At 42.2% G+C, this 12945-nt stretch overlaps 1 protein-coding gene across 1 annotated transcript in view; it reads right to left on the minus strand.

Moving 5' to 3' along the window:
• Window positions 1-12945, minus strand: part of SARNP (SAP domain containing ribonucleoprotein) — a gene marked incomplete at its 5' end in the record, with an annotated part of 60288 nt that overhangs the window by 44403 nt on the left and 2940 nt on the right. The window contains 1 exon segment of the mRNA NM_001133417.1: window positions 1865-1964. Coding sequence (NP_001126889.1) covers window positions 1865-1964 — 100 coding nt within the window.

The raw sequence follows: 12945 nt of genomic DNA on the forward strand, positions 1-12945 counted from the left end.
CCCAGCTAATTTTATTATTTTTCTTAGAGATGGTATCTCACTATGCTGCCCAGACTGGTCTCAAACTCCTGGCCTCAAGAGATCATACCACCTTAGCCTCCCAAAGTGCTGAGTTACAGGCATGAACCACCCCGCACAGCCAAAGAAGATATTTGTGCCTAAAACCAACAAAGAATAGTTATTAGAATATAAAAGAAATGCCTGCAAGCCAACAGGCAAATTATGGGAACCTCAGAAGAAAAATGGGCAAAGAAGAAACCCAAAGAATTGTGAAATGTTTAAACTTTTTTCATGGAGAACATAAAACAGCCAACAAATTAGCAAAACTTAGGCCACTTGATAGGACAGTGCCAAATTTAGGTTTGTAAAGATACAAGAACCCTTATGTACTAGTAATGAGACTGTAGATCTATGGAGCAGTTCTGGAAAATAATTTGGGAGTCCTTAGTCACATTAAGTATATATTTATGAATATTAATTAGCAATACCATTCTTGGGCATATACCCCAAAAAGACTTTCACAGGAACATAAGAGCATAAAATAAGTAGTTCATAATAATATACTATATACTATTAGTATATAGGATATAGTATACGATATCCTACAGGTTAAGCATCACCAATCTGAAAATTCAAAACCTAAAATGCTCCTAAATCTAAAACTTTCTGAAGGCTGATATGATACCACAAGTGGAAAACCCCACACCTAACCTCATGCAATGGGTCACAGTCAAAACTTTGTTTCATGTACAAAATTATTTTAAAGACTGTATAAAACTACTTTCAGATATGTGGATAAGAAACAAATGAATTTTGTGTTTAGGCTTGGATCTCACCCCCAAGATATCTCATTTTATATATATACACAAATATTCCAAAATCCAAAAAAACTAAAATCTGAAACACTTCTGGTCCCAAGCATTTCAAATATATAACACTCAACCCATAGTATAATATATACTATATACTATTATATGCATATAGTATACTGTAAGTAGTATCACTTATAGTAGCAGAGGCTTGGTGGCAATAAAATTTTCTGTCACCGAGTGAATTAAGTAAAATGTGTGGTTATCCATCATTGAATGCTATGCAGGAATTAGAACCAACAGACTAGATAACTACACAGTCACATTCCACATGGACACATCTTTAAAAAAAAACACAATACTTAGTGAAAAAAATGAGAAATAAAGCAAGGCTATAGCCAGTTATGTAATTACAACACTACATAGTTAACCACTATGTAATAACAACACTACATAGTTTACCAGGAAAAAGACCAAAAAAAATACATTCAAACACATTAGAACGGGTGCCTAAATGGGCTGGGGAGAAAAGTGAAATGAGGAATGGAAATAAAAGGGAATAAGTAAATAAAAATTAGAGAGGGGACTTCTACAACCTAAGATGTAGGTTGTACAAGATGGGCGGGCGCGGTGGCTCACAACTGTAATCCCAGCACTTTGGGAGGCCGAGGCAGGTGGATCACCTGAGGTCAGGAGTTCTAGACCAGCCCGACCAATATGGTGAAACCCCGTCTCTACTAAAAATACAAAAATCAGCCAGGCGTGGTGGTGTGCGCCTGTAGTCCCAGCTGCTCGAGAGGCTGAGACAGGAGAACTGGTTGAACCCGGGAGACAGAGGTTGCAGTGAGCTGAAACTGCGTCACTGCACTCCAGCCTGGGCAACAGAGCAAGACTCTATCTCAAAAAAAAAAAAAAAAAAGAAAGAGAGTTTTCTTGATGCCGTTAATTAAGAGCTTACATCGCTAATGACCTAAAAAAAAAAAAAAGAAATCTTTTCAGTGTCAAAGCCTGAAAATCCCCTCACTCACATCACTCTGCCTCCACAAAGTACTCACCATGTTCTTCAAGATATGCCTGGAGTCTGTGGATAAGATCTTGCTTTATTCCCTTGGTCTCCAAACCACGAGCAAGACATTCTTGCTTTAGTTCAGCAAGCTGAGGGGGAAAAAATAAAACTTTTCCTTAGTTAACAGGATGAACACCAGAGAATAAAATGGTAGTTCCCACAAGGAAAAGAAAAAAAGAAAATGAAGTTCCATCCCAAATTACTGCCCTTAATCCTACCAAGGCTCTAGGTCCACAAAGATGATCCATTTTCCTCTAACGATACTCAATATACAAGAGGAAGTGCCTAACAGATGCTAAAGAATAAACATCACACTTTAATAAAAAACCTCATCTACTTGTATACCTACTAACTGTCACAAATCTCTAGTTATTTCTAAATATTCTGAGGGGGAAAAAGGTTTTTTTCTTAAGATTACTGTGGCAGCCAGCATATTGGAAGAATGAACCTTCAAGTAGAAAATCCAATGATCTAAAAGCAGATTCTCCTTACCACTTATTATCCCAGATCCGTTATTACAATCTGCCATATACATGCATACAGGTCTAACCACCATAGAATTAAGTAGATGCATTAGCTAATGTCAACAATGAATTGATTAAAGGATCTATGTCAAAATGGGAAGAAATATCTAATGTCATACCATAGAGTTCTGCTGAAGATTTTAAAATCAGTAACTTATCTAAAGATATAAAAGCTATGTTCATCAATTTTACAGACAATAGGAGGAAGGAGAATTGATGGATTATTGACATAACTAAGCTTAAAAAATGCAACACAGAAACAGAAAGAAAAAAAAAAACACTTCTTCAGGACTAATAATAAGCCAAAACAAAGACTCAATTTAGAAGGAATAAGGTATACATATAAATTCCTACACTTAGATTCAAAACTTCAGTTATATAAAAACTGGGTAAGGGAGGATTGGCTCAATAGTAACTCAAAGGATAAAGACATCAGAATTTTAGGCAAAGAAGGTTAACAGTATGATTTGCTACCTATAAGTCATAGGTAACTGAAATATAGACTCTATAATAAACGATGTAATGGGCTTACTGGGCTCTATACTCTTATTTTACGAAGCACAACGACATGCTGACCCAGGAGAACAAGCAGGAAAGAAAGGCTCCAGAAATTCTATATGCAGATCAACACACAGATAGATCTCTGGTCTGCAAGATGACCTTTTTTGTTTTGAAGTACAGATCTATGACCAATCAGTAGAAGCTAGAAGGCAGACTCCTATAGACAAAAAATTGTACAACTATGGAGTATGCTCTGCATCTCTACGTTTTTCAGCCAGGAGAACATTTCATAATGAAAAGTGGAGTTTCTTAAAACATATTACAACGGCCGGGCGCGGTGGCTCACGCCTGTAATCCCAGCACTTTGGGAGGCCGAGGCGAGTGGATCACAAGGTCAGAAGATCGACACCATCCTGGCTAACACAGTGAAACCCCATCTCTACTAAAAATACACAAATTAGCCGGGCGTGGTGGTGGGCGCCTGTAGTCCCAGCTACTTGGGAGGCTGAGGCAGGAGAATGGCGTGAACCCTGGAGGCGGAGCTTGCAGTGAGCTGAGATCAGCTACTACACTCCAGCCTGGGCGAAAGTGCGAGACTCTTGTCTCAAAAATAAATAAATAAAATAAATAAAACATATTACAATGACTAGCAAAGCATTTAGTGAGTGGGGTAGGCAGGCGCGGATGCTATGAACAGAACTGCCCAACCCAACAAGCTGAAAGCAACCTCTACTGAGGAACATGGTAGGTAATCACTCATTAAAAATTATTTTTAGGCCAGGGACAGTGGCTCACGCCTGTTATCCCAGCACTTTGGGAGGCCAAGGCGGGCAGATCATCTGAGGTCAGGAGTTCAACAGCAGCCTAGCTAACATGGTGAAACCCCGTCTCTACTAAAAATACAAAACTAGGCCGGGTGCGGTGGCTCACGCCTGTAATCCCAGCACTTTGGGGGGCCTAGGCGGGCAGATCAACTGACGTCAGGAGTTCAAGACCAGCCTGGCCAACATGGTGAAACCCTGTCTCTACTAAAAATACAAATAGTAGCCGAGCATGGTGGCGGGCGCTTATATTTACCCAGCTATTCAGGAGGCTGAGACAAAAGAATTGCTTAAACCTAGGAGGCAGAGGTTGCAGTGAGCCGAAATCGTGCCATTGCACTCCAGCGGGTGAAAGAGTGAGACTGTCTCAAAAAAATAAATAAAAATAAAAATAAAAATATAAAATACAAAACTAGCCAGGCGTGGTGGCACATGCCTGTAATCCCAGCTATTCAGGAGGCTGAGGCAGGAGAACGGCTTGAACCTGGGATGCAGAGGTTGCAGTGAGCCGAGATCACGCCATTGCGCTCCAGCCTGGATGCCAAGAACAAAATTCTGTCTCAAAAAAAAAAAAAAAAAAATTTTTTTAAGGCTTTTGCCAGTTTAAAAAAAAAAAATGACTGCAGAGTGACTGGAGAGCATAGCCTCTGAAGCCAGACTACTTAGGTTTGAATTCCAGTTTTACTACTTATAACCTTATGTGAATAACTTCACCTCTCTGTGGCTTAGTTTCCTTACTTATGAAATGGGAATAATAACAGTACCTACTTCATAGGGTTGTTACGAAGATTAAATTTAAAAAAAAATTTTTTTTTTTTGAGATGGAGTCTTGCTCTGGTGCCCTGGCTGGAGTACAGTGGCACAATCTCGGCTCACTGCAACCTCTGCCTTCCAGGTTCAAGCAACTGTCCTGCCTCAGCCTCCCGAGTAGCTGGGATTATAGGCATGTGCCACCATGCCTGGCTAATTTTTGTATTTTTACTAGAAGCAGGGTTTCACCATGTTGACTAGGCTGGTCTCAAACTCCTGACCTCAAGTGATCCACCTGCCTTGGCCTCCCAAAGTTCTGGGATTACAGGTGTGAACCATAAATTAAAGTAAAAAAAAAATTTTCTTGAGACGGAGTCTCGCTGTATCACCCAGGCTGGAGTGCAGTGGCACGACCTCAGCTCACTGCAACCTCTGCCTCCCGATTAGCTGGGACTACAGGCGCATGCCACCGTGCCCGGCTAATTTTTGTATTTTTAGTAGAGACGGGGTTTCACCATATTGGCCAGGCTGGTCTCGAACTCCTGACCTTGTGATCCGCCTGCCTCCGCCTCCCAAAGTGTTGGGATTACAGGCATGAGCACCACGCCCGGCCTTAAATCAAAAATTTTATAAAGCATTTAGAACAGTGCTTGACAGCTAATAAGTGCTTTATATTTATTAACTACTAAATCACTGGTCTCAGATTTCAGAGTTTCACAAATCAATGCATTTTTATTTTCTTTATTTATTTTTAGAGACAGTGGTCTCGCCATGTTGCCCAGGCTGAACTTAAACTCTTGAACTCAAGTAATCCTCCCACACCAACCTCCAGCTGGGACTACAGGTTCACATCACTGTGCCCAGCTCAAAGTACTTTTAAATAGGTAGGCTGACAAGGTTGCTTTTTACAATATTCCAATCAGATCATGGAGCAATACTTTCTCAATAACAATAAAAATCAATTACTACAAAAATGAGCGTACACTTGGATACAGTAGTGTCATCAAACTGCTATAAAACTTTCTAAAAGCTTACACTCGATTTTTGTATTTATCTCACCACTAACCAGGAACAGCTAGTTCATGGACCAGCACCCCGAGGCCTGTGAACCACACCTTAAGTAACATTACAAGTGATCTTTAATGTTCATTTATTAAGTAACTATCTTGATCCTGGTGGCTTATGCTTACAATTCCAGCCCCTTGTGAGGCCAAGGCGGGAGGACTGCCTGAATCCAGAAGTTTGAGACCAGCCTGGGCAACACTATGAGATGCCATCTCTATTAAAAAAAATTTTTTTTGGTCGGGCATGGTGGCTCACTCCTGTAATCCCAGCACTTTGGGAGGCCGAGGCAGGTGGATCATGAGGTCAGGAGATAGAGACCATCCTGGCTAGCAGGGTGAAACCCCGTCTCTACTAAAAATACAAAAAAAAAAAAAAAAAATTAGCCAGGCACAGTGGCGGGCACCTGTAGTCCCAGCTACTCAGGAGGCTGAGGCAGGAGAATGGCATGAACCCGGGAGGCGGAGCTTGCAGTGAGCCGAGATCGTGCCACTGTACTTCCACTGGGGTGACAGAGCAAGACTCCGTCTCAAAAAAAAATTTTTTTTTAAGAATCTTGATCTTTCTCACACTGATACGTTATTTTCTTTCCACTTCCTGGAGAACAAGTTTTTTGATTTTAATTACACTTTAAATTTTTTGTTTGTTATAAAAGTATTATGTTCACTGTAGAATAGTTAGAAAATTCTGAAAAGTTTAGAGGAAAATAAAAGTCATATGTAATCCCAGCACTTACAGATCACTTAACATTTACATATATCATTTGTAGTGAGGCGTGAGCCACTGTGCCCAGCCTACATACAGCTTTTACATAATGTTGTACTACTTCTTTTGTTATATAGTGAGTTCTTCTCATATACTAGGACATTATTTTAAAAGGGAAACAGAGGCTGGGCATGGTGGCTCATGCCTGTAGTCCCTGCAAGTTGGAAGGCTGAGGCAGGAGGACAGCTTTGAGCCCCGGAGTTCAAGAACAGCCTGGGCAACAGAGTGAGATCCTGTTCCTACAATTTTTTTTTTTTTTTTTTGAGATGGAGTTTCACTCTTTTTGCCCAGGCTGGAGTGCAATGGTATGATCTTGGCTCACTGCAACCTCCGCCTCCCAAGTTCAAGCAATTCTGCCTCAGCCTCCCGAGTAGCTGGGATTACACATATGCGCCACCATGCCTGGCTAATTTTGTGTTTTTCCATGTTGGTCAGGCTAGTCTCGAACTCTCGACCTCAGGTGATCCTCCCGCCTCGGCCTCCCAAAGTGCTGGGATTACAGACATGAGCCACCGTGCCCAGCCAAATTTTTTTTTTTAATTAGTCACACAAGGTAGCACACGCCTGTGGTCCCAGCTACTAGGGAAGCTGAGGTGAGAGGAATGCTTGAACCTGGGAGGTCAAGGCTGCTATGAACTGTGATCACACCACTGTACTCCAGCCTGGGCAACACAGCAATACCTGGCCTCAAAAGAATGAATGAATGAATAAATGAGAAACAGATGAATAAAAACATAAAATAGCTGAAAAGATGTAATTTCTTTTTGCACATATTTCAGCACAATTACATTAGCAGAACGAAAACCTTTTAAAACTTAAAATAGGAACTAACATAAAATCTTACCCCATTTTTCTAAATTGATTTGATTTGATTTGAAATGTTTTGGCTCCAACACTTTGGGAGGCCAGAGGTAGGCGGATCACTTGAGTCCAGGAGTTCGAGACCAGCCTGGGCAATATGTTGAAACCCCATCTCTACTAAAAATACAAAAACAGCCAGGCATGGTGGCATGTGCCAGTAGTCCCAGCTACTTGAGGGGCTAAGGCTGGAGGATGGCCTGAGCCCAGGAAGTCGAAGCTGCAGTGAGCCGAGATCATGCCACTGCACTCCAGCCTGGGTGACAAAGGGAGACCCTATCTCAAAACAAACAAAAAATATTTTAACAGGTATACTGAATGAACTGTATAGTACATGAATTATATCTCAGTAAGGCTATTGAAAAAAAAAAATTAGCTGAGCATAGTCGCATGTGCCTACAGTCTCAGCTACTCAGGTGGCTGAGGTGGAAAGATCACCTGGGTCTGGGAGGCTGAGGCTGCAATGAGCCATGATCATGCCACTGCACTCCAGCCTGGGCAACACAGTAAGATCCTGTCCCAAGAAGAAAATAAACAAACAAAAAAAACCAGCTAGGTAGGCATAGTGATTCACATCTGTCATCCTAGTACTTCGGGAGGTCAACGCAGGAGGATCACTTGAGCCTAGGAGTTCAAGACCAGCCTAGGCAACACAGTGAGACCCTGTCTCTCAAAAAACAAAAAACTAGCCAGGCATGGTAGTGCACACTTGTAGTCCTAGCTACTCAGGAGGCTAAGGCAGGGGCATCACTTGAGTCCAGGAGGTTGAGGCTGCAGTAAGCCATGATCACACCACTGCACTCCAGCCTGGGCGACAGAAGGGAGACCCCGTCTCAAAAAAAAAAGGGAGTTATAGAACATTCTATACAGGATACTAACATTAATGTAAAAAATAATACACACACATCTCTGTATAATGTGTATAAACAAGATGCCTGGAGAAGAAACACGTAAGTTAACACTGGTTGAATCTGAGAAGAAGCAGCTAGTTTGGGAAAAGTGTAGGAAAGAAACTTTTTACCATATACTCTTTTGTGAACCTGTGAATGATTACCTATTCAAAAAATTTTTTAAATCTTATTTTTCAGTATCAATAAAGCATTCTCCATTCTACCTATCCAACCCACAGAGAAAGGACATATCAACTTACCCTCATCATACATTTGACATTAATCACGCATTGCCCTGTGATTTCTATTTATTTTTATTTTGACTCAGGGTTTTGCTCTGTTCCCCAGACTGGAATGCAGCAGTGCGATCATGGCTCTCTGCAGCCTCGACCTCCTGGGCTCAAACGATCCTCCTGCCTCAGCCTCCTGTATAGCTGGGACCACAGGTGCGTGCCACCACAGCCAGCTAATTTTTTTATTTCCAGGAGAGATGAGGTCTCACTATGTTGCCCAGGCTGTTCTTAAACTCCTGGGCTCAAGTGATCCTCCTGCCTCAGCCTCCCAAAGTGTTGGTTAGGATTATAGCCGTGAGCCACTGTGCCCAGCTTGCCCTGTGATTTCTTCTAGTTAACTGATCTTGAATTTTTTTTTTTTTTTTAAGACTCAGTTTCACTCTTGTCACTCAGGCTGAAGTACAGTGGCACAATCTCGGCTCACTGCAATCTCCGTCTCTCCAGTTCAAGCGATTCTCCTGCTTCAGCCTCTCCAGTAGCTGGGATTACAGGCGTGCACCACCATGCCCAGCTAATTTTGTACTTTTAGAAGAGATGGGATTTCACCATGTTGGTCAGGCTGGTCTTGAACTCCTGACCTCAGGTGATCTTCCCGCCTCGGCCTCTCAAAGGGCTGGGATTACAGGCGTGAGCTACCACACCCAGCCAAATTTTGATTAAAATATTTTATCAGAAATCTTTTTCATGTTGGCCAGGCGCGGTGGCTCACGCCTGTAACCCCAACACTTTGGGAGGCCGAGGTGGGCGGATCACCTGAGGTCAGGAGTTCAAGACCAGCCTGGCCAACATGGTGAAACTCTGTCTCCACTAAAAATACAAAAATTAGCCAGGCGTGGTGGCAGGCACCTGTGATCCCAGCTACTCAGGAGGCTGAGGCAGGAGAAGGGCTTGAGCCTGGGAGGCAGAGGTTGCAGTGAGCCGAGCCTAGACCACACCATTGCACCCCAGCCTGGGTGACAGAGCGAGACTCCGTCTCAAAAAAAAAAAAAGAAATCATCTTTTTCATGTTATGTCAATGTATAGTTTGTGAATTCTTTGAAGGCAGAGATGTTTTATACCACCTATAACATATATGATGGGAACTCAAAATCCTTACAAGGAACCCAAGTGGTTGGTATTACAATTAGGCTTAAAGAAATTCAATAACTTGCTTAAATACCACATAGCTTGGCCAGGTGTGGTGGCTCATGCCTGTATTCCCAGCACTTTGGGAGGCTGAGGTGGGAGGATTGCTCAAAGCCAGGAGTTTGAGGCCAGCCCTGGTCAACACAGGGAGACTCTGTCTCTACAGAAAATTAAAAAATTAATACACAGTTCAGGTGTGGTGGTGTGCCCCTGTAGTCCCACCTACTGGGTGGGAGCAGGGGCTGAGGTGGATCACTTGAGTCCAGGAAGACTGAAGCTGCAGTGACCCCTGATTGTGCCACTACACTCCAGCCTGGGAGAAAAAGCGAGACATTGTCTCAAAAAACAAACAAACAAACAAACCACAGCTTGTAAATAGTAGGCCAATATGCCAGCTGAAGTGTCTCTGATTTATGCTCAATATTAACTGCCAAAGTCTTGGCACTTCTTTCTTTCACTCTCTCCTCCTCAGCCTCCTTGCTAGCTCGTCTTCCACCCAAACCTGTAAATATTCACTAAGATTCCTTCTTTGGGCCTCTTGTCATTCCACTTATATCAAAGGCTAATTCACTTCCTGATCTCAATCAGCGGCAAAGTCTATCAGCATTATCTTTAAAATATATCCAGAATCAAACCCTTCTCACTACTGCAAATGCTACTACTCTAGTCTTTCTTTCATACAGATTATTGTCAAAATTCTTCAGCCCTTGCCTCACTATAGTTTATTCTCAACAAAGTAACAGAGTGATCTTTTGAAAATTTAAGTCAGAACATGTCACTCCTCTAGTCAAACATCATCCATTGGTTTCCTATCTCACTAAGGGTAAAAGGCTGAATTCTATCACCTAAAAGGCCCTGCAGGTTTGCCCTCCCCTACCATTACCTTATTACCATTGCTCACTTTGATAAGCCAAACTGGTCTTGTGCTATTCCTCTAACACTTTGCACATAGCTCATTCCTTCACGTCCTTCAACTGTTTTTGTAAACATCTCCTTGTTAATGAGGACTTCCCCAGTCACCCTATTTAAAATTACAATACCCCTCCCATTGTACTCCCTTTCTCCTATTTTTCTCTATGTGCCTTATCAATCACTATTTGACATACCATAAATTTTACTTTTTATTTTGCCTTCCCTCAATAAAATACAAGCTCTATGAGAGCAAGGATTTTGTCTGTCTTGTTCGCTGCTGTATGTTTGGCACCCACAGTAACTGGGACATGGCAGGTGCTCCATATTTTCTGAATAAATCTCAAGTCTTCATCATCAGCTTTCAGCTCTTGAGTGAAAGACCCACATTTCCAACTGACTACCTGACATCACCAAGTGGATGTCCCACAGACACCTAAGCCTCAAAATGAACTTACCTCTTCTGTGCAAAACTGGCTTCTCCTCCTCCCAACCCAGACTAAAGGTATCACTGCCCAAACCCTGGAGTCATCTTTCATTTTTCCCATATCTAACTGATCTATAAATACTTGAAATTCTACTACATCCTAAATGTCTTTCAAATTCATTCCCATTCTTCTGAAGTCTTGACATGCTTATTCACTCAACAAATCATTATTGAGCACCTACTGTATTATCAAGTATTATCTTGGATACAGGGAAATAATCATGAGCAAAACATAAGAGTCCTTTCCCATTCCAAGCTTACAATCTTGCAGGGAACAAGCCAATCAATGATCAGATAGCGTTTAGCTGATTTTTTTTTGAGACGGAGTCTCACTCTGTTGCCCAGGCTGGAGTGCAATGGCGCGATCTCGGCTCCTGCAACCTCCGCCTCCCGGGTTCAAGTTATTCTCCTGTCTCAGCCTCCCGAGTAGCTGGGATTACAAGTGCGCGCCACCAGGCCCAGCTAATTTTGGTATTTTTAGTAGAGATGGGGTTTCACCATATTGGTCAGGCTGGTCTCAAACTCCTGACCTTGTGATCTGACCACCTCGGCCTCCCAAAGTGCTGGGATTACAGGCATGAGCCACTGTGCCCGGCATGTTTAGCTGATTTTTTAAGAACATACAGGGTCTTATGAAATTATATAAAAAGTGGCCTGACCATGTTTGTGGATAGAACAGAGAAAGCTTCCTTGGGTAAATAATATTTGAGTGAAACACCTGAAAGGGGTGTAGTAATTAATTAGATAAAGGTGTCAGGGAGGAAGGGCAGCAGGGAGTACTACAGCCAAAAGAAAACTCCAATTGTAGCATATGTGAAGGTTCTAGGTTGAGGTAAGAGGGAGAAGCAGTGTGCAATGATTAGAACATGAATTTTGGACACAGGCTGCCTGAATTTTTTTTTTTTTTTTTTTCTGAGACGGAGTTTCACTTTTGTTGCCCAGGCTGGAGTGCAATGGTGCCATCTCGGCTCACCGCAACCTCCGCCTACCAGGTTCAAGCGATTCTCCTGCCTCAGCCTCCCGAGTAGCTGAGATTACAGGCATGCGCCATCATGCCCAGCTAATTTTGTATTTTTAGTAGAGAAGGGGTTTCTCCATGTTGGTCAGGCTGGTCTCGAACTCTCGACCTCAGGTGATCCGCCTGCCTCTGCCTCCCAAAGTAATGGGATTACAAGCATGAGCCACTGCGCCCAGCCTGCTAGGATTTAATATACCACATTTTAGCTGTGCAACCTAAGGCAAGTTACTCTGTACTCTCTCTGAGCTACGGTTTTTCTTATTTTCAAATGAGGATAATACAGGTATTTACCTTACAGGGTTATTATGAGAATTAAATCAGTTAGTGTATGTAAATGGCTTCAAACAGTGCTTTGCCACATAACAAATGCTAAGTGTTAGCAATTGATGAAGACAACCATTCTGAAGAAATTAAAGAAAATAAGGCCGCAGTAGTTGAAGTGTTAGTAACTATGCTGGAGAGACTGGCAGGGATATAATTTAAAGGTTTTAAGCAGGGGAATGACTCCTATAATAAATATCTAAGTGGTGAAACCGCTCCCCCTACAAATCCCATCCACCAAGAAAATACAAGCTGATCACATCAAGCTCCTCCTTTCAAACTTCCAAAGGCTCCCAGCCCTACTTATTACATGACAAAGGCCAGAAATCCTTATTTAACTTAGAAAGCCCTTTTCAATATCACTCTGATTTACCTTTATGGTTTACCTATTTTCCTTTCCAAACTATCTTCAACTACCAATGTATTTCCTCACTTCACTTTTCAATACAAATGTCTCACTATTCTCAACACTCTGACACTACTACCACTTTCTCTTCTCTGCAATAGTTCCTTTTCTGATGTTTGACTGGATATCTGATACTGTTACAGTTCAAGCCATTTTCATCCACAGTTCAATCTCTCTTTCCAAATGTGTTAGAATGGGCCAGGCGTGGTAGCTCATGCCTATAATCCCAGCACTTTGGGAGGCCAAGGCAAGAGGATCACCTGAGGTCAGTCAAGTCCAGCCGGACCAATAACATGGTGAAACCCCATCTCTACTAAAAATACAAAAATTAGCCAGGCAT

Source organism: Pongo abelii, chromosome 10 (assembly GCF_028885655.2).
Source record: "Pongo abelii isolate AG06213 chromosome 10, NHGRI_mPonAbe1-v2.0_pri, whole genome shotgun sequence".
NCBI lineage: Eukaryota > Metazoa > Chordata > Mammalia > Primates > Hominidae > Pongo > Pongo abelii.